Here is a 22,649-nt window from a genome sequence, read left to right on the forward strand (position 1 = left end):
GAAATGAACTGTCAGCATCTCTAAACAGGGTACAAAGTTAAAATAAAGTAATTAGTATAACATATACAGTACAATAGAATTTATAAACTGTAAACATTGTGCTCAGTGTAATATTACAACATAAATTGTACAACATAACTAGCTGAAAATTCCTTTCAGTGCTATCCTGCATGTTATTTTACATTAATTTTGCAGTTTGATTGCTCCAGTTATTGGTATTCAGCTGTAATGTCTGCAGACATACAAAAGTTTTGGGTTAGTAAGATTTTTTTTTTAAGAAATTAATACATTTATTAAACAAGGATACTATAAATTCATCAAACGTGACATTTATAATGTTACAAAATATTTTTTTCAAAATAAAAGTTGTTCTTTTCATCAGCAATTCATGATAATAAGATAATAATAAGACATGTTTCTTAAGCAACAAATCAGCATATCAGAATGATTTCTGAAGGATCTTGTGACGCTGAAGACTGGAGTAATGATGCTGAAAATTCAGCCTTGGATCACAGGAAAAAATTAATTTTTAAAATATATTCAAATAGATAACAGTTATTTTAAGTAGTAATAATATTTATTGTTTATGCTGCATTTTATATTAAATAAATGCAGCCTTCAAAAAAAATTAAAAATCTTACTGACCCCACAGCGTACATATTGTAGCATGAAAATCTGATGAATGAGGTCACTTAAATACATCTATTTGCTGCTGAAAAGCAGTGTTGTTCCGTTTCCATCAATACTTAAAGTTGTTCGAAAATGTTCCCGTTAAAAGCAGCTATAAAAAGCAAGAAAATTCCAATCTGCATCCTGTATATTTTATGTTGGGATGCATCACCAGCATCATCAGCAATAACAAATTAATCACTTTAAAATTAAATGCTTCCAAACTGATGAATATTAATCGTGTTACTTTTGCAGTTTACTGCATCTAGCTCAGCACTTGGATGGAATGAGGATGTAAAAAAGTTTGAATATATCTTTTGCATAATATACCAGAATTTTCAAATATTAATTAAGCATTTTATTACTGGGCCCTAATCAAATCAGTACTTTCATCAAACCTCCACACGCTGTGTCACAATCTGCTTGTAGATTTGCCACCTGCAAATCTGTTTTCAAACATTTGTATGGCATCAACATGTTAACCGAACTCTAACAAAACCATAACTCTGAGGTATTTGCAGCAAGACATTAATAATGTCATACAAGACCTGTTTCCCTTGAACGACCTCCGGAGCCGAACGTTAAGCTCTTGAAGTCTTTATCAAGTTTTTCCACCTGCATCATCCAGGTGTGTTCACACAGAAGTGATGTAGCCATTGCAGACGGCAGTCTGTGAATGAGTGGAGTCATGCATCATGAACTGAGTAACAGTGACCTGACGCTTTTTACTGGGGCTCAGATGAGTCTGGGTCTGCCACGTCCATAACCTGCGTTTCAACTCAGCTTGTACCTGAAAGAGAAAGACACACTCACCTCAGTGACAATACATACATATCAAATGGTTATATTGCATGCTACACTCTCAGATAGAAAGCTTTATTTACTCTAGATATTATATCTAAAGTGTACTTATTGTGTTAGTACATTTTGAAAGGTTGCTTTGAAAGCACCACATTGAAAGACTAGTACCTCTCATACTTAAGCCTGATATATTACACAACCTTTTGCCCAGATTTTTGCCCCAGTTTACAGTCTGGAAAAGATTTTGTGCTTATTTTAGAACACACTTCTAAATAGTTAATATGCTGAACCTCGAACCTCAGGTAAAAGAAAACCTCTGCTATCTTGCTTCACGTTTTAATCTGTTCATAATTCACCTCGAGTTAATCCTGGGTATTCATTAAATGGCATTTCACTGTACATTCCTAAACCCCGGGTTAAAGTTCTTATTTGCGGAGTCAGTGTCACTGATTGGACGAACGCAGCACGTGACCTGTTTACCTAACGGCTCTAGCGTTGCACATTCTGCTAACAGGTTTTTCCCGAATGGACTTTTGTAACTATAAAGGTGAGAATTAAAGTTTTTCCTTCACTCCAATTTTTCGTGTTTTCCGTCACAAGCTGACTTATTTTCTGCCCAAGCGCTAAAACTACCGGATATACAATGCAGAGTGTTTCCGTGACTGTTTAAAATTTGTGAATATGAAGTAAGCCATTCTGTTGCTAAGCATCTAGCATATAAAATTTAATATGATAACTAATAATACACTGATAATTGCACACATTTTTTTGGTCTAAAATGTTAGGTTTAAATATGCAAACGAGGCATTATTTAATGAAATGTTAATGAATATGCTAATTTGCATAAATTTCTAGTACAAAAATCTAAACACTGGATGCAGTCAGATTTTAAATTCTTGCTTTGTTTTGTTTTGTTTTGTTTTGTTTTTTTGATATATATATATTACAATTCTTTGGGAAATAAAATCTATAAAATCAAGCAAATTATATATGAACAAATCCCTCTGTAAACACCTTCAGGATATAGACAGGAATAAAAATGTGAAGTTAGGTGTGGGTAAGTGCTACTGAAGTGGAGATTTATGGCTTAATGTAGGAAAAAAAGTCATTTTGAGAAAACAGCCTTTAAATTATGTATTGTAATTGAAATCTACTGACACAAATAGATAATATGCTATAACAGACTCACACTTGACAGGTGCATGAAAAAACAGCATTTTTTAGCCTTTAGGGTTAGGTTAATCACTTAAAACGTAATATTATGAAGTATACTGTAGTTTTCTAGATAACTCGTCTGACACCATTTGTGTATGGACATGAATGACTGCTCAATTCATGCCACTTGTTGAGGTGTTTTATTGCTTTTCCAAGTGATCAGACTTTCGATTTTCACCTGGTGGGGAAAAAAACTCTTTCTGTGATAGGAAAGATTTGCTGTAGAGACTTAAAAGTGCTCATTTTTGACCTGGGGTAAAATGCAACCACCCAAACACCAACTACAAAGCTGGTAAAACACTCAAAACCCAGTAGTAATTGCATAAGCAATGCCCTTGCAACCATCCAGTATCACATTTTTGCACATTTTCTTAAGGGGGAAAAAAAAAACACTGTTGAGTTGCAATATTTCGTGGAATGTTTCCATTATGAAAATACTTACATCTCCATTGAGAAAACAGTAAAGTAGTGCCACCACAAAACCCTGGAGAAACAACAACAACAACAAAAAACTTTCAGGAATACAATCAGATATTTTCATATTATGGAATGTGTAAACAGTTACTGAGCAGATCATTTCTGCATAAAGAAATTAATTCATCTGTACCTGGAAAGACCCCAGGCCCAGTTCAATGTAAAACCGGACTATTTCCCCTGTGTTTTCTGGTAGGAAGGCAAACAGAGTGTAGTGCATCCCAAACAGAGGAATCAGAAACAAGGTGGACTTAGCCAGTCTCCTGTGTGATGATCAAATGTGATCATGAATCAGAATTCATGCCTTCACACAAACAGTTTGTAAAACAGCTACTAGACATATTATATCTGTATCATCTTGGTAATTTATTTAATTTAAGATGAGTGCATTATTTGTAACATGCATCAAACAAAGATGAATGTATTTCAACGCAAAAAATCTGTCAATTGTCAGAAATTTGTGGCATTTTGCACAGGCAAGCACATTTTAAAGGGATCATTTCACAAAAAAAACAATTGTTAATAAGTAATATATATGTGACATATACTTAAAACAATGTTAGAAATGTTTTGAATAAGGTTTCTGCTTCTATCTACTTAAAAATGTTTCAGTGTATTTATTATAATTTTTATTGAGTATTTATAATATTTTATTTATAAGTTATTTATTTTATTTATAATATTATTATATATAATAATTTGCATGTAATGTTTTTCTGGAGATGCTCTTTAAAGTTATTTAAAGAATATATATATATATATAACTCTTAAAGGCACAGTAATGCTATTAAATAAATTGGGATAATTTGAAAAAATTGAATTGTCAAAGAAAATCATGAAAAATCAGTGTGTACAGAACCAAAAGTTAGTGCGTTCATAAATGCTGGGGTTGCAAGGTCAGGCCTAGAGCCAATATAAAGTTAAACGGCACAAAATCAAATTTGCAAGACAGATCTGTCCTTTCAGAAACGAATAAGCTTCTGCATAATGGGCTAAATGTGATTTCTCTTCGTCTTTGCATATACATCACATTATCTAGAGATTCAGGTATTAAGACAGAACAACAAAAGCTAAAATAGGAACTCACCCTAGCGTGAACTGTCAAAATAAGTATTATTTATGCATGAAGCACAACCTGGCAGAGTTTATAGCCGTATTCTAATGAACAAACATTGCAGAGAAATGCAGATATGCGTTTCACTCACATTAACGCATGCCATCTGTCTGATTCTACACTAACCTGGTTTCATCTGGAACAATCATAGCTTACATAAACTGTTAAACGGTGTATGTTGTATGCACAGACATACACTCTTGTTTCCAGTGTCGAAATGTAGTTTTTAATTGACTTCAGCAAAAACTGTAGTGGTAATTTTTCTCCAATCACCCAGCAATAACAGGGCTGCCAAAAGGTTTATTTACAGCACTTCTTGCACATTAATATTAGACTCACATGAAGTGACCCGTGTCATTGCCTCCAACAGGACTTTTTAATTTCTGAACCAAGATCCGAATCACATTTAGGAAGATGATGATATTGGCCTGACAGATGAACAGACAGAAAAGGATGATGATTACTAACTGAAAAGCAGGAGATGCCACATCTAATATCTCTGATGAACTTTGTCAATCTTAAAATATACAGCAATAATATCATAACTCACAAACAGGGATGCTGTGATCGGTCCTTTAATGATCCACCAGATGTTCATATTATCTGTGTCATCCCAGCATCTGCAAATATGAGAAATACGACAAGAAAATTATTTATTGTATAACATTAAATTGAATTTGCAACCCATTTTATGAATTAATGTATGTTTATTTAGTTATGAGTTACAAAATAACTAAAACTAAACATGAAATTAAATGAAGTAAAAACTATGAATACACATTTAAAAATAAAGAAATCCACAAAAATGACTGAAATAAAACTAAAAATTAATTCAAATGAAAACTATAAATACATATTTAAAAGTAAAATTACTAAAATAAAGAAACATTCATTATTTTGTTTAGCTTAACTTGATGTACTAAATGAAACTGAAACTGAAATAAAAATATTTTTTAAAAAAATGTGGAAATCAACAAAAACTATAAATACATATTTAAAAATAAAATACTAAAATAAAGAAACATTATTTTTGTTTAGTTTAACTTGATGTACTAAATGAAACTGAAACTGAAATAAAATAAAATTATTCAAAAAATGTGAAAATCCACAAAAATGACTGAAATAAGACTAAAAATGAAATGAAATAAAAACGATAAATACATATTAAAAAATAAAACTACAAAAAACAGCATTTCTATTTTTTATTTTGTTTAACTCGATGTACTAAAATAACTAAAACTGAAAAAAAACTATTAAAACTAACAAAAATGACAAAAACACAAAAATGACTAATACTACTAAAAAAATTAAACATTTCTCATTTTCATTTAGTTTAACTAAAATTTAAACTGATATTAAAATTATAAAGAATTTAAAATTAATGATAAACACAAAATTACTAAAACTTTCACAAACTGAAATCAAACCAGAAAATCTAAAAATAAAACTAATTAAATTAATAAACTAAATAAACTAATTCACAAAAAATAAAACTGCTGATAAAATGCTGATATGTACAGTAGGGCTTAAAAAAGCCAAATGTTATTTTTGAATTCTTCTGAGTTCTTTTTTGGAATAATATGCACCAATTGACAAATGTGCATTAAGAAAGTAAATAGGCTCAGTTTTATTCAGTTTCATGATAAAGTTTAATTTTGAATATGCGACAAACCCTCTGTTATCGTAGAATTGTCTGGTCAACACCCACACGATCAGCACGACTGATGGGACACCTACAAAAAACAGACAAAAAAGACAATGCATACTCACGTTCTCTGAATGCACAGAAAAACAACCCGCAGATTTTTAATATTTAATTCTTTTCAGAAGACATCTCAATAATGTGACACAAACGGCTAATATTTGTATGCTGATAGTTCCTCTCTAATCTTGGCAGATGCTGATGTTGGGCTTTTAATCTAATTACATACAGCCTTTCTCCTGAAATCTGTTTTTCAGGATGTACCAACCCCATCCTATTAGAATGTACCACCAGAAGTACTTCCTCTGCGAGACAAAGGTGAGAGCGAGGAGCGTCTGCAGGTACATCCCCTCCACCAGCAGCCAGAAGTAATTAGTGAGGATGCAGAACTGGAAAAACGTTACAGCGGTTTTACACGCCACCTGTGAATCACAACAACAACACAAATACAGAGTCAGAGCACAACCATCAACAGCACAGGAATCAGTGTTATTTTTATATCATTATGATCATTTTTATTAATATTTTGGGTAACACTTTACAATAAGGTTCATTAGGTAACATTAGTTAACTACATAAGTTAACATGAACTAAGAATGAACAATACATACAGCATTTATTAATCTTTTTGTTTTTATAGCAGTGTTAAAAGCTAAAAACAGCTCAAAAATTCAGTCTTGGCAACTAACTGAAATAATATTAAAATTACTAAAACTGAAAACTAAAATGCAAACTGAAAATTTAAAAATTCAAAAGTCAAAAAGTCAAAATATTAATACATAGATACTAATAAATATTATAAATATTACTAATAAAAGTATTACTTTTGTTTAATAATTTCATTTAAACAAACTTCTCATTTCCCATTTATGTGATAGAAAATTGTAAATAAACCAAGCCAATTATATATCTGAGATATCTGATGCAAAGAAAATTAAATAATAATAATAATAACTGGGGACTACACATCCCACAAAGCATGACAAATAATGTAATCAAATCAGAAACAATATGCAATATAAAACTATGCAATTGATTTGCTACAACATACATATGAAATTTACTGCAAAATAGTCAACTATAGTCCAATTCTAAAGTAGATTCAGAGTGCAAGAACTCAATTAATGCTGTGACATTTTAGATTTCTTTTCTGGTTAATAGGTAGTTTAGTCATTCACATTGAAATGACACTTACATTTACATTTATCCATTTAGCAGATGCTTTTATCCAAAGCGACAGACAAATGAAGAGAAATTCTGTGATTTCTGTATGCTGCACAGACTCTCACTCACCGTCGACATTAAACAGTGATCCTGAGTTTCATCTGAGAACAGAACGGCGTCTTTAATGAAGACTGCGCTCGCACGCAAGATGAAGGAAACAAACAGATTGATGTGTATGTAGTTTCTGGTGCAGTGGAACTTCCTGTAATGACAGAGTATCATGGGTGTTATACACTGACCCAAATTATAAACGCAACACTTTTGTTTTTGCCCCCATTTTTCATGAGCTGAACTCAAAGATCTAAGACTTTTTCTATGTACACAAAATGCCTATATAAAATAAAAGGCCACTCTAAAATGTGCAGTTTTATGACACAGCACAATGCCATAGATGTTGCAAGTTTTGAAGGAGTGGGCAATTGGCATGCTGACTGCAGGAATGTCCACCAGAGCTGTTGCCCATGAATTGAATGTTCATTTCTCTACCATAAGCCGTCTCCAAAGGCGTTTCAGAGAATTTGGCAGTACATCCAAATGGCCTCACAAATGCAGACCGCGTGTAACCACATCAGCCCAGGATTTCCACATCCAGCATCTTCACCTCCAAGATCGTCTGAGACCAGCCACCCGGACAGCTGCTGCAACAATCGGTTTGCATAACCAAAGAATTTCTGCACAAACTGTCTCGTCGTCCTCATCGGGGTCTCGACCTGACTTCAGTTCGTCGTCGTAACCGACTTTAGTGGACAAATGCTCACATTCGATGGTGTCTGGCACTTTGGAGAGGTGTTCTCTTCACGGATGAATCCCAGTTTTCACTGTACAGGGCAGATGGCAGACAGTGTGTATGGCGTCGTGTGGGTGAGCGGTTTTCTGATGTCAACGTTGTGGATCACGTGGCCCATGGTGGCGGTGGGGTTATGGCAAATGTTATGGACAACGAACACAGGTGCATTTTATTGATGGCATTTTGAACGCACAGAGATACCGAGATCCTGAGGCCCATTGTTTTGCCATTCATCCACGACCATCACCTCATGTTGCAGCATGATAATGCACGGCCCCATGTTGCAAGGATCTGTACACAATTCCTGAAAGCTGAAAACATCCCAGTTTTTGCATGGCCAGCATACTCACCGGACATGTCACCCATTGTGCATGTTTGGGATGCTCTGGATCGGCGCATACAACAATGTGTTCCACTTACTGCCAATATCCAACTTCGCACAGCCATTGAAGAGGAGTGGACCAACATTCCACAGGCCACAATCAACAACCTGATCAACTGGTCAACAACCTAATCACCTGGTTTTCAGACCTCCCCGGACCCCCCCAACACAGTAAAACTGCACATTTTAGAGTGGCCTGTTATTGTGGCCAGCCTAAGGCACACCTGTGCAATAATCATGCTGTCTATTCAGCATCTTGATATTCCACACCTGTGAGGTGGATGAATTATTTCGGCAAAGGAGATGTGCTCACTAACACAGATTTAGACAGATTTGTAAACAATATTTGAGAGAAATAGGCCTGTTGTGTACATAGAAAAAGTCTTAGGTCTTTGAGTTCAGCTCATGAAAAATGGGGGTAAAAACAAAAGTGTTGCGTTTATAATTTTGGTCAGTGTATATTATAGATATTATACAATATTTACAGATAATTTCATTCACCCTTTCTCGTTTTTTTTTTTTTTTTGTCATTATATACAAAATTTGAAAAAAAAAAATCATTATATTAATAACATAAGTTATAATAAGTTTATGAATAAATAATTATTTTTCTCTCACTGTTTAGAATGGATGTAGGTTCATGGGTTCTAGGGATAATACAAGACTTATATTATGTATATTATGTGAAAAAATCTAAATTTCATTCAGCAAATATTAAACAGGATGGTGTGTTATATAAATGTGACAGAGCTTTACCTGAAGCATGTGAATATAATAACTGCAGTAATAAGTGATATAAGTGATGTTGCATATCCAGCAGTGTACAGCTGTTTCAAAGTTGACAAGTAAGGTGTCTGAAAAATAAAGACCAAAGTCTGAGAGAAAAGTAGTTCACATCTCTAGACAAACAGCATGTCAAGCTTAACCATTTCAAGAGGTTTATATTTCATTATATGTCAATATCTAATACCTCCTGATTAAAACTGACTATAGTAAAATTCTTTGAAAAATACTTAAACTTAAATTCTTTTTTCTTAAATTCTCTTTTGTTTCAGCATGAACATAGAGGTCAATAACCTGCTTAGTTTTGAACTAACTTATTTCTTTATTTTAATATTCAAAAAGGACAACAGGAAACAAATGAACTGAAAGTAGGAAGTCAAAGCATCATGTGGAAACAAAACAGCGACAACTAGTGGTCATTATGGGAAGTTCAAGTACACAAAACATGCACTTGAAGTCATTGATCTAACTGAACTTATATGCACAAGAAATATTTATTGATTTATGAGTGTTGCTGTCAAATATGCATGTAGCATGGGAAAATATTCACCACACTCCCAGACTCTGAATCATCTTCAAACGCACAGGCCTCTTCATACGGCGGATATGGGTCAGTCCAGCCTTTGGACGTGCAGTTCCTGTATATAAAACCTGCCGCGTAAAAAAAGCATACAGTTTAAAGATGACAACATTGCAGAATTCATCCCCAAGGGACTTTCTAAAATTTCACTGAACGCTTCTGCACTTAAAAAATCAGTAAAAGGGCTTTTGTCCTGATCACATAATGAGCGGTCATTAAAATCTTTCATACGCTCGAGTGCCAAATAGGTCTCAAGTTTGTCAGTTGTTACAGACTCCTGCTGATCAGCCCTCATTTCAGAGAGCAGTAAGTACAATTCCCACTTCATAACACTTCCAAAAATACCCACAGATGCCTGGAGAATGCTTAGGGGGAAAACATGAGCGCTAGAGCTGGGACAAAACCTGCTGCTAGATGCATTTCCTGTGGCAGAACATAACAGGTGTCCTACTTCAGCCTCCATAAGTGCATCACGCTTTCACCTGCTTTAACCTTAGCAACAGTGTGAGAGAGTCTGACCAGCAACTACAACTCTGACTAAAACAACTTTCAACAAATAAAGTACTGAATAAAGCTTATATGGCTATAAGGCTTATATATATGTAATTTTTGTATGTAATTTGTATTATTTGAATTATATAGAATTATATATATGGCATTTGACCTGATTAAGATTTATCAGTACAGTAAGTGTCTACTCATCTGAGCATGCTGATCTGTCAGCATGAGAGGATTTAAGTCTAGATTAATCCAACATTTCAGTTCAGCTCATTTTTCATGTTTAGTTTTTAGGAGCAGTCACAGATGTTACAATTCCTTGTTGAAAGAGAATTGTGATGAAAGTGAATGGATTATAAAAATACTTTAGCTTTTTGTTGCTGGTGGAGACAATCATATTTGGAAAAAAAAAAACATCACAAACATTTATTCATTTTATGAAACACGGTGTGCCATCAAAGTAAGCAGCAATGACAAGTGTCAACAGAAATGCTGACAAGAGTTAAAGTTCAATGTTGTATAAGGTATTGCGTAGGCATTTTACATTCATTGTGATCTTCATTTGATGACAATATCTATTTTAAAAACTAAAGATTAATCTTGCTTACATAACAGCTTCTCAGTGCTGCCACAACACCGCTGCTGAATCTATACCATGGTAAAAAGTTTTTAATATTTTACCTGAGTTTGCAGTCTGAACTGAATCATGATTATGATTATGCATTGTATGAAGATTTTCATTTTATGCCTACAACACAGAATGAAAATGGAAAGGACTGAGCCGGGTTCAAACTCTGGTCACTCAGAAGTTTCGGCTTTTTACAAACATTTGCTTTTTCCTGGCATGCAATAAGAAAAAAATTAAATAACTCTATTTTAATTTAGTAGAGCGCTAAATCTCTGCCTAACATCTTTGCGCCTTGTATTTCCATATATGCAGTTATGGCCACATTATTCATGTATTCCCAGTGCAAATGGATTAAGTACATTTCCATTTTATGAATTTAAATTGCTTGTATTGCATTAAATTAAGCTGTGAAAAAAAGCTCAAAATTGTGTTGTATTAGCAAATTTAATTAACAAAATTTAGCCTGCTGCAAAAATCCATTCTTGAGTGCATACATATATACAGGTCATCTCAGTGCAAGCTGAATCCCAGTATCTCTAGGGCTTTGTGACTTTCTGCATATTCAAATATTCAGCAGAATCACAGCCCTATGATTGTGAAGACTGCTGACCCGCACAATATTACAACCTCTAACTGTAAACTAGAAGTGTGACAGCTTTTAGCCACGGTTACTGCGCACCAGCCCTCAAGATACAACTCATCTGCTGCTGTTTGACAAACCTTTCACCAGACATGAGCCTGAAGCTCCGTCACAGCAGCTCAATATTAAAGGATGACAGCAATGATAATGAGGCTGAGAAAAGAGAGAGACAGTAAGAGAGGGGGGTGGGGGGTTGGTTTGGGTTGGGGGGGTATATGAATAACTGGATAGATGGAAATATGGATGGATGAATGAGCAGGTGGCTGTATGAATGGATATATGGATGGATGTATAGATTGATGCGTGAATATAGGGATGAATGTCATGGATGGATATATGGATGGGTGGATATAGGGATGGATGGAAGGATGTATGGATATATATATATATATATATATAGGGCTGGGTGTATTGATGGATGGATGAGTGGCTGGATGTATGGATGGATATAGGGATGTATTGATGTTATGTTTTAGGACTAGGTGAAACAATCCCATTTTTAGGACCTGAGGTATGAGTGGCGACAATGCATCCATCGATGAAATTTCCTTACTATGATGGTGATTGAGTGGAATAAGAATGAGGGTTTTTGCTTCATCGGGGTCATCAGGTGGGCACCCTCCTTCTCTGGCGTTTCGATGATAGGCCCACGACACCTCCAGAGGGCTCATCGGCATCACCTGGCGTCCCAGGTGTGCCCCCCTCTGCTTTCAACCCCTCAATGACTCAGGTAATATTAGGGGCCCAGTTGGAGTCTCCCCTTTTCACCCAGAGCCATCGACTTGCTTCTTCTGCTGCACCTGATAGGGCTTTGATGGTTCGGCGTAAGATTTGACCTTGCACTCCCAATTCCTTAAGCAGCCTGATAGTTGACTTGCCCACGAAGCCTCTGCAGCCGACTTCCACTGGGCAGACCTTGGATTTCCATCCGCGTTGCTCAGCATCAGCTGCCAGCTCTGTGTACTTAAGGCTTTTGCGCTCAAATGCCTCCTCCACAGCATCCTCCCAGGGAACGGTAAGCTCTATTATATACACAGTGTGGAGAGAGGAGGACCAGAGCACAAGGTCTGGTCTAAGGTTTGTTGTGGCGATCTCAGAAGGAAAATGAAGTCTTTGGTTCAGATCTACCACCAACTTCCAGTCTCGAGCCCTACCAAGCTGGCCAACGTCCGATATTGTTTGGACTTTGGCTGTTTTTGTACCTTCTCGGGTGAACTCTCTTGCGTATGTATATATATAGATGGATGTATATAGGGATGGATGGAAGGATATATGAATAAATGGGTGGATGGATTGGTGGGTGGATGTATAGATAGATGGGTGGATATAGGGATGAATGTATAGATGGATGGGTGAGTGGGTGGCTGTATGGATGGATATAGGGATGGATGGATGTATTGACGGGTGTATATAGGGATAGATGGGTGGGTGGATGTATAGATATAGAGGTGTATAGATATAGGGATGGATGGATAGATATATGGATATACAGAGGATGGATGATATTGGGATGGATGGATATAGGGTTGGATGGGTGGCTGTATGGATGGATGGGTGGATATAGGGATGGATGGGAGGATATATTAATAAATGGGTGGATGGATGGGTGGGTGAATGTATAGATATAGGTATGGATGAATGGGTGGATGGATGTATAGATGAATGGGTGGATATAGGGTTGGATGGATGGATGTATAAATGGATATGGGGATGATGGGTAACGTATAGATGGATGGGTGTATAAAGGGATGGATGGAAGGATGTATTGGTGGATTAGATATAGAGATGGATGGATGTATAAGTGAATGGGTGGATATAGGGATGGATGGATGTATAGATGGATGCTGGGTGGCTTTATGGATGAATATCGGGATGATGGATGTATTGATGGGTGTATATAGGGATAGATGGAAGGATGTATGGATATACATAGGGATGGATGGGTGGGTTGGATAGATGTATAGATGGACGGGTGGATATAGAGCTGGATGGAAGGTTGTATAAACATATACATATATATGGATGAATGTAAAGATGTATGGAGATATGGGTGGACGGATGGATGTAGGGATGGATGGAAGAATGGATGGATGGTGGAAGGATGGATTAATATATAGATCTATGTATGGGTGGGTGGATGGATGATGTGGATGTGTGGATATAGGGACGGAAGGATGTATGGAAATATGGGTGGATGGATGGATGGATGACAGGTGAGAGAGAGAGAGACATACAGACAGATAGATAGACAGATAGATAGATAGGTCTGACCTTGAGTGTTAGAGATATGCTGGAAGACGTCTGAACAGGACACATTAATGAGTTGTCCAGTATTGGCTGTATGCCAGCAGCGGATCCCGTCCCAATCTGTCCCACATCCTGAGAACCACAGAGGAATCGTTATGACACTGTCTAAATCAGCCGTACATAAGCTGTTAAAAACATATGTTCTGCACTGGTGCATATGGATATTATCTTATGGACAGGAGGTTCATTTACAGTTTATCCAGGTGTCTCTTGTCATGCTAACATGTGCAGGACGGCGCTTGCATTCCAGTTCTCATCCATGTAAAACATTCATTCCGGTTGCTGCCTAAAGTCATATACAGACCCCATCACACAGTACACTGAATACAGCTTTTTGACAACTATCAGTGCCCTTATGATGTCTCTAAATATTTATGATCTAGTCATGCATACACTTTTGAAAGGCCAGTAAGCAATATGAATCAATATTTGCATGCATTCATGCAATACAACTTCCAGTCTATTACAGTTATGTAAATCGGGAACAATCAAGTAGACTCATGAAGAATGGCAAAGGTTATACTATCAGCGCCTTTAAGACACTCAAAGCCTCTGCTGCAGAATGACCTAGATGCCAAACAGGTATTTATAGCAACATTAATTTTTTATATTCAGTTTGGGTGTATGACAATACTTTGAGGGAAAAAAACATAAAAGGTCAAATTAATTCAGGGCATGACTGCATTGCAAGTTAACTTATAAATATGGTTTGTGCAATTGCAAGTTTTAAGCAGATTTAGTGGGCAGATGTGCATTATGATAGATAGTATTTAGAAGATGCTTTCTGAAATTAATGGGGCCTTATTTCTGAGCTGTAATGTGAAATAAAAATACATCTATTTCACATTTTAAGACCCTTCAGAAATAGTTACTGATAATGCCAATAAAGATATTCTTTAAAACCATGGTGTGATTACAGATTCTACCAGCAGGGGATACTAGGGTTATGCCAAACAGCCAAACTTTAAAGCCTTATTTAGAGTTTTTATTTGTTTGTTTGCCGATTTATTTATTTATTTTACTTTTTTAAAAATGCGATTTCATTTTATTCATTAATATAATTTTATTTTTCATTTAATAAAATATTTTTTATGTATTTATTTATTACAAATATACTATTTGTTAAAATGCATCCCTCCGGGGTTATATCATTAAAAATTTTTTATAAAGTTTCTTTTATGACTTTTCAGGCTGTTTGTTTTTTAAGAGAGTAATTAATTTTATCTTAAGGACATAGACATTTTTGTTCCTGTATGTCATTGCTGAGAGGAAAACATGTCCTTTCAAAGACTACAGGTCACATTCGGTCAGACAGACAGTCTGTGTACATGGATCAGTAATTTATAAAGGCTACAGACTGAACACAAGAACTTGTCATGTGTGAAAGTTTCATTAGGGGATTTTTTTCTGCAAATGTTGATGTACAAGATGTACAAGTGGGATTAATTTGATTAACTAATTGGCAAATTATGTAATTAATCTGATTAAATTGTAATGCTTCAAATCACTTGTTTATCCTGCAGTGAAGCTTTCCTGTTCATCTGAATTTAGGTTGAATTTTAAAAGAGAATAGAAAATGTTCTATAAACCAGCATGGATTTCTTAACTTGCATAACAATATTGTTGAATTTTAGCTTGACTAAATAGGAAAGCTCAAATCTGAACATGCACTGCAGGAAATGGCAAGCAAACCATTTTACACAATCTCCTTCTTTCAGTTGTAGGAACACAGATCTCCGGAGGTTCAAGCTGCCACACAGCATTATTATCATCTGTTCTGTGGGTCGAACCGTCTGGTTTTATGAGTCTCATTCAAAAAAAAATCTATTCATGGAACTTAAACAAGTCTCGGGGAGGAACGTAATCAGTAGCCCATTTCAGATTAATAATAACTCTGCAAGTCACTTCAGAGATTATGCTTGACTGCTTAAAGGTTTTGCAGGGATATTTCCCACAGTGCTTAACTGTGCCCAGACTGTCTGTAATTTATATATTATAAAGGAAAACACTTATTAGTAATAATCTATATTAAAAAAAATACTCTAAAGAATTGCTCTCTTAGAGGAATAGTTCACACAAAAATTAGATTTGCTGAAAACTTTTTTTTTCCATTCAATATGTAGATGAGTTTGTTTCTTCATAGGAACAGATTTGGAGAAGTTTAGCATTAAATCACTTGCTCACCAATGGATCCTTTGCTGTGAATGGGTGCCGTCAGAATGACAGTCCAAACAGATGATAAAAACAACAATAATTCACAAGTAATCCACACCACTCCAGTCCATCAATTAACATCTTATAAAGCTTCTGGCTATGGATCACAATGAAAACAGTCCAAAACCATTCTAAACAAATTTGTCAGGGGATTTAGATATGAGAGGATGACAAGGGATGAGCTTTTTCACTAGAAGAAGCATTATTATGCATTATGGACTCGTATTTTAGCTGGAAGCAATGGTTTAAACGTTAAAAATGTCTTGTTGGATTTGCTTCATACAAACATGCAGCTTTCTTTATTGTAATGTTTTTATCAGCTGTTTGGACTCTCATTCTGACGGCACCCACAGAGGATCCATTGGTGAGCATGTGATGTAATACTAAATATCTCCAAAGCTGTTATCATGCAACAAACTCATCTACATCTTAAATGGCGCCAGTACATTTTCAGCAAATTTCTATTTTAAGGTGAACTATTTTTGTAAAACAACAAAATTTAAAAAAAAAGGTAAGTTGTGACCCAGAAATGTAAAGTCTGAGCTGACAGTGTCGAAAACAACAATAAAAACAAATAATAAAATGAAACCAACTTTACACTGGCTGGGAAAATGGAGAAGAAAGCAATTCTAAATCTTTTTTCTCTAACAAAACCATTTGAGAATTACAGCTTTAATGTGGGCAAATGCTAGGTCTGCTCGGAAAACCATTTCCTTTCTTTTCTATACTATATTTAATTAAAGAAGCATGATTACAATTTCCGCATGGCAAATGCACATAATCACCTTTAGTTAACTAGGCCAAGCTGAGCATGAATAGATCAGCTGCATGCCGACCAATGAACTCCCCACCTGAACCAGAGCATACGCACTGTATATACATGGTGTATCTTTTAAATCAATATGATGGTGCCATCACAACCTGGTTGTTGGGACTGGTTCTTGATCTCTTTCTTCCTAGTCTGGATGCAGATTTCTTGTTCTTGTATAAGCTGGGAAATAATAGCACAATCTGGATGGATGGCATGCACCTGATGTGGAAAAAAATATGAATTCATATGCACATCAAGCAACATTGTTCGCTTTTTAAAGTAATCTGCAACAGTAAACTGATTCTAAAAAAAGTCATTCTTCTAATCTCTATTGCCCAATATGACAAAATAAAGTCACAATTGTCTATATTATTAGACAAAAAAAAAAAAAAAAATGTTCTATTGTTATAGTTCAAATAAAGTGTATATATCTCTAAGAAAGAAAGCACCGTTTTTTTGTTGTTGTTGCTGTTGTTTTTTTCTTTTTTTCTACGTTTAATGTCATTATAAAAATTCCAGTATGATTGCCTTAGGATTTTTGCAATTAAGAGACGTATTCGTAACCATATTATCATCGTTTAAAGTGTATTTTACCAGATGCACTTCGGAAACTGTTTGCAGAAAGCCGAGCAAGAAATTAAAAACGACAGTACAAGTCCCGTTCGTGAAAGAAATCTATTATATTTTAGTTTTATATAATGGTCACTGCACAAATACAATACGCAGAAATTTTTAACATGGAATACTTACAGCTCTCCAAAAAGTCGCGAATAAACACAGGTGTAGAACAGTCATATTAACGCCGAAAGTGTGTGAAGACCCGGAAAACACAGAATATCCCTGTAACTCCTCACACTGAGTGATCTGCTCTTCTTGAAGTCACGCTCTTAAGTCTTCACAGACTGAAGTCACATTCACAATCGCTCCCTCTCTGACTGATGCGCGTGTGCGCCGCGCACAGTCGGATTGACTTTAAAGTGTAACCCAATTTCACAGATGAACATACGAGCAGCTGTTTGTGAAATGCATCCGGCTGGTCTCAGAGATGTGTGGATTTTTGTAGAGGTGAGTCACTTTTGATTTTGTAGACAGACGCATGTTTAATGCACAATATTTATTATGAGATAATACCTATTTTTAGGTTTTAAAAGGGGCAGATGTTTCAGAGGGAGAGAAGATGTCGTCTGGTAAATGTGAATAATTGAACACAACATTGGTGGAAACATTTCTAGGGATTTTGTAAAGAAGGCCGGGTTGGTTGGCACATAGGTTGGTTGGCAGAGTTTTCACTCCTTGTTGAATATCTCTGGTGGAACAGACAGTGAGATTACACAACTTGGATCAAATCAAAGCAAATATGCATAAAAAGGCATTTAAATTCTACCTAAATTTGTATAATTAATGACTAAAGTTATGTTGTGTGATTTTGCCATCCATCTCCAGCAGGAATGCTTGGCACAGGTCAAATGGTTGCTTAGTAAGTGCTTATTTGTAAAAGGGAAGCAGCTAATAGAAAATGTCAGAAGCTTCATAAACCAAACTAACAACATTTAATACGCATTTGTCATATATAATTATTTTTGTGCTTCATGTATGATATTTGACTTTTTAACATTTACTAATTAATAAAAACGTTTGCACCTCTTTATTACATCAGTTATTTTCACTGATAAATGGTGACATGATGTTCATTGGTTATATCAGCAGGTGGCTCAAAGTAAGATCCTATTTATTGCATTTCAAAATGGAAGTTTTACTGATGATGGGCTTGTGAAACAGGCCAGGACGGCTGAGTGGTTAAGGTGTTGGATTAAAGATCCAGAGGATGAATATCTTTGTGAGATTAAACCCCACTCCTGGTAGAAGCTTTAGACCACTCAATTCTGTGTGTAAGGTTTATCCTCAGACTTGATTTAATCCAGATTATGCAAAACAGTAGTGCCATTTTGTCCAGAGCAATCAGACGGAACATTGTACAAGTCAAGAACACTTTATGATTATTTTCATTGATCTACATTTATACACTCTTGAAGAAAAATTTTAAAACTCAAACAGAACATATCATTTATAACATGGTTCTGGGTGGGCTGGAAAGCTTTTCATTTCAAGCCATTCCAAAAAAATGCTTCCTGTTCAGAGCAGGATGGCTGTGTAGGTAAGGTGTTGGATTTAAGATCTAATGGACAAGTGCCCTTGTGAGTTAAAATCCCACTCCTCGTAGAAACTTTAGACTGCTTAAAATTGTATGTAAGGTTTAGCCTCAGACTTGTCAATAATGTGAGCAAAAATGTCCACAAGATGAAAATGTTGTCAAAGGAATACCTGGTTTTACTTCAGTCCAAAAAGCTACTCTGGTTTGTCCATATCTATCATTCAGCTAAAACCGGGGTGTCCAGTGATGCTTATGAATGGCCACTGTCATGCACAGTTCAGCTCCAACCCCAACACCTGAGCCAGCTCATCAAGGTCTTACTAGGAAACTTCCAGGCAGGTGCGCTGAGGCAAGGTGGTGCTTAACTCTTTAGGACAAAGTGTGGACACCCCTGAGCTAGAACATTGTGATTCTAGTAAAGGCCACTTTATGATTTACTAGTGTACTACGCATTGTTCTATGTTTGAAAGATGACCAGCTAACAGCCAGTTTTGGACCAGGATGGTTGAGTGGTTAAGGTGTTAGACTTGAAATTCAATGAACAAATGTCCACTTGGGTTCAACCCCCACTCTTGGTGGAAGCTTTAGATTGCCTGAAATCATATGTAAGGTTTAGCCTCAGACTTGTCAATAATGTGAGCAGAAATGTCCACAAAACAAAAATGATGTCAAAGGAGTACCTGTTTTTACGTTACTTCAAAAAGCCACTCTGCTTTGTCCATATCTATCAATCAGCTAAAACGGGTGTCCAGTGAGCTACTGTCCTGCAGAGTTCAACTCTAACCCCAATTAAACACCTAAATTAGCTAATCAAGGTCTTGCTATGAAAACTTCCAGGCAGGTGTTTTGAGGCAAGTTGGTCTTAAACACTGCAGGACAGCTCTGAGCAAGAACATGGTGATCCTAGTTAAGGACACTTTATGATTAATTATTTTACTAAGCATTGTTCTGGGTGACCTGTGACCAGGTTGGATTGTGATCAGGTTGTGACCAGGATGGCCGAGTGGTTAAGGCGTTGGACTTAAGATCCAATGGACAAATGTCCACGTGGGTTCGAACCCCACTCCTGGTAGAAACTTTAGTCTGCTTGGAACTGTATGTAAGGTTTAGCCTCAGACTTGACAGTGTGATTAATAGTGACGCTTAATGTTTGCACAAGATAAAAATGTTGTCAAAGGAACACCAGGTAGTCTTCACTCTGAAAAACCACTCTGCTTTGTCCATATCTATCAGCTAGATCAGTAGTGTCCAGTCCTGCTCCTGGAGGTCCACTTTGCTGCAGAATTCAGCTCCAACCCCAATTTAACCACACCTGAATCAGCTAATCAAGGTCTTGCAAACTAGAAACTCCCAGGCAGGTTTGTTGAGGCCAATTGGAGGTAAACGCTGCATGACAGTGGCCCTTTAGAACCAAGTTTGGACACCCTTGAGCAAGAACATGGTGACCCTAAAAGCCATTTATAAATAACTATTTTGCTACGCATTGTTCTGTGTTTGAAAGATGACCATCCAAGCTTCAGGTTGCGACCAGGATGGCCGAGTGGTTAAGGCGTTGGACTTAAGATCCAATGGACAAATGTCCACGTGGGTTCGAACCCCACTCCTGGTAGAAACTTTAGACTGCTTGAAACTGTATGTAAGGTTTAGCCTCAGACTCGACAATGTGATTAATAGTGGCACTTCATGTTTGCACAAGATAAAAATGTTGTCAAAGGAATACCAGGTAGTCTTCACTCCGAAAAGCCACTCTGCTTTGTCCATATCTATCAGCTAGAACAGGAGTGTCCATCCTGCTCCTGGGTGTCCACTTTGCTGCAGAATTCAGCTTCAACCCCAATTAAACAACTAAACCAGCAAATCAAGGTCTTACTAGGAATACTAGAAACTCCCAGGGAGGTTTGTTAAGGCCAACTGGAGCTTAACACTGTAGGACAGTTTGGACACCCTTGAACAAGAACATGGTGATCCTAGTTAAGGACACTTTATGATTAATTATTTTACTAAGCATTGTTCTGGATTTGAAAGAGGAACATCCAAGATCCAGGTTGTGACCAGGATGGCCGAGTGGTTAAGGCGTTAGACTTAAGATCCAATGGACTAATGTCCACGTGGGTTCGAACCCCACTCCTGGTAGAAACTTTAGTCTGCTTGGAACTGTATGTAAGGTTTAGCCTCAAACTTGACAATGTGATAGTAATAAGTGGCACTTAATGTTTGCACAAGATAAAAAATGTTGTCAAAGGAACACCAGGTAATCTACACTCTGAAAAGCCACTCTGCTTTGTCCATATCTATCAGCTAGAACAGGAGTGTCCAGTCCTGTTCCTGGAGGTCCACTTTGCTGCAGAATTCAGACCAGAATTAACCACACCTGAATCAGCTAATCAAAGTCTTGCAAACTAGAAACTCCCAGGCAGGTTTGTTGAGGCCAACTGGAGCTTTACTACGTTTGTTCTACGTTTACTGTTCAAAAGATGACCGTCTAAGAGTCAGTTTCAAACCTGGATGGCTGAGTGGTTAAGGTGTTGGACTTAAGATCCAATGGACAAATGTCCTTGTGGGTTCAAACCCCACTCCTGGTGGAACCTTTAGACTGCTTGAAACTGTATGTAAGGTTTAGCCACAGAGTTGACAATGCGATTAATAGTGACGCTTAATGTTTGCACAAGATAAAAATGTTGTCAAAGGAATACCAGGTAGTCTTCACTCTGAAAAACCACCCTGCTTTGTCCATATCTATCACCCACTCCTGGTAGAAGCTTTAGGCCATTCAAAACAGGGGTTAGTGTGAGGTTTAGTCTCAGACTTGAGTTGATCCAGAATGTGAACAACATGTTACACAAGGTAAAGTTGTTGTCTGATGGTCTTGCTCCAAGAAGCTGCTCTGATTGAAAGCAGCTAGAATATGGTGATCCTAGTTACGGATGCTTTATGGTTAATCATTTTCCTATCCATTTTGTTTTCATCAGCATTTGGAATATGAGCATATTAGTGTCTTTATGAGACTAGAATGTCTGAGTGGATAATGTGTTGTGTTTCAAATCTAATAAACAAATGTTTTTGTGGTTACAACTCCACCCCTGGTAGAAGGTTTGTGCTCTGAGAGATTATAAAAGGGCAGGAAGAAATCTGGAGTAGATTCAAAAATGAGAGATTGAAAATTAATTAATAAAAAATTAATAACCAAACAAATTATATTAAAAACGGCATTGTGTGGAATCTGCTTGATAGAAATGAGGTTATATAGATTCTTGTGTTTAATCATGGAGTAAAGAGATATTTACAGTCTGACAACACTGTCCTGTTCAGCAAGAAACTTGATCCAACATTTGTCAAGCAAGATTGTTCCTGTATTTAATGACTGTAAATGGATTAGCCATAACAAGCACAACAAAGTAGCCTGCTTATGAGAACTGATATGCAAAACGAAAACTATAATTTTGTGGAAGTGAAAGCTTTATTTCATGTAGACTGTATCAGTAAGATGATGCTAATGTTGAGGACACAGGATATTGAGGACACAGGAAAAATGTGACTACAACTACTATAAACATGCAATATTATTGCTGACATGCCCTGGGATAAATAATGATATGAACATGTAAAAGTACTGACCCCGGACACGTGGTCCCGTCAAGAATGACCCTACCTGCTGCAGTGCTGCGTGC

The 22,649-nt window shown here is 36.4% G+C and overlaps 1 protein-coding gene and 4 non-coding genes across 5 annotated transcripts; 4 read left to right on the top strand and 1 right to left on the bottom strand.

Annotated features, from left to right (window-relative positions):
- Positions 1-29: 29 nt before the first annotated feature.
- On the bottom strand, positions 30-17,888 carry ghrhra (growth hormone releasing hormone receptor a). The gene is made up of 13 exons (XM_051130337.1): positions 17,580-17,888; positions 16,940-17,048; positions 13,769-13,876; positions 9,702-9,802; positions 9,125-9,222; positions 7,269-7,401; positions 6,244-6,397; positions 5,946-6,006; positions 4,824-4,893; positions 4,613-4,701; positions 3,293-3,422; positions 3,128-3,169; positions 30-1,459 (listed from the first exon to the last, which is right to left on the bottom strand). Exons 1-13 carry the CDS (start codon positions 17,622-17,624, stop codon positions 1,304-1,306), a joined length of 1,296 nt encoding a protein of 431 aa, XP_050986294.1. The 5' UTR covers positions 17,625-17,888; the 3' UTR covers positions 30-1,303.
- A 2,082-nt stretch (positions 17,889-19,970) lies between these two features.
- Positions 19,971-20,053, top strand: trnal-uaa (transfer RNA leucine (anticodon UAA)). The gene has a single exon. It is a non-coding gene; the product is annotated as a tRNA-Leu (tRNA).
- A 454-nt stretch (positions 20,054-20,507) lies between these two features.
- On the top strand, positions 20,508-20,590 carry trnal-uaa (transfer RNA leucine (anticodon UAA)). The gene has a single exon. It is a non-coding gene; the product is annotated as a tRNA-Leu (tRNA).
- A 441-nt stretch (positions 20,591-21,031) lies between these two features.
- Positions 21,032-21,114, top strand: trnal-uaa (transfer RNA leucine (anticodon UAA)). The gene has a single exon. It is a non-coding gene; the product is annotated as a tRNA-Leu (tRNA).
- A 366-nt stretch (positions 21,115-21,480) lies between these two features.
- On the top strand, positions 21,481-21,563 carry trnal-uaa (transfer RNA leucine (anticodon UAA)). The gene has a single exon. It is a non-coding gene; the product is annotated as a tRNA-Leu (tRNA).
- Positions 21,564-22,649: the final 1,086 nt, after the last annotated feature.

This window comes from Labeo rohita, chromosome 2, assembly GCF_022985175.1.
Source record: "Labeo rohita strain BAU-BD-2019 chromosome 2, IGBB_LRoh.1.0, whole genome shotgun sequence".
NCBI lineage: Eukaryota > Metazoa > Chordata > Actinopteri > Cypriniformes > Cyprinidae > Labeo > Labeo rohita.

Bases quoted from the DNA above. Each gene is read 5' to 3' on its own strand.
- ghrhra (XM_051130337.1), bottom strand. From the start codon at position 17,624: ATGACTGTTCTACACCTGTGTTTATTCGCGACTTTTTGGAGAGCT. The intron at 7,402-9,124 runs GTAAAGCTCTGT...CTGTCATTACAG, and splicing joins ATTATATTCACATGCTTCAG to GAAGTTCCACTGCACCAGAA. The intron at 4,894-5,945 runs GTTTGTCGCATA...TCATATTTGCAG, and splicing joins CAATTCTACGATAACAGAGG to ATGCTGGGATGACACAGATA.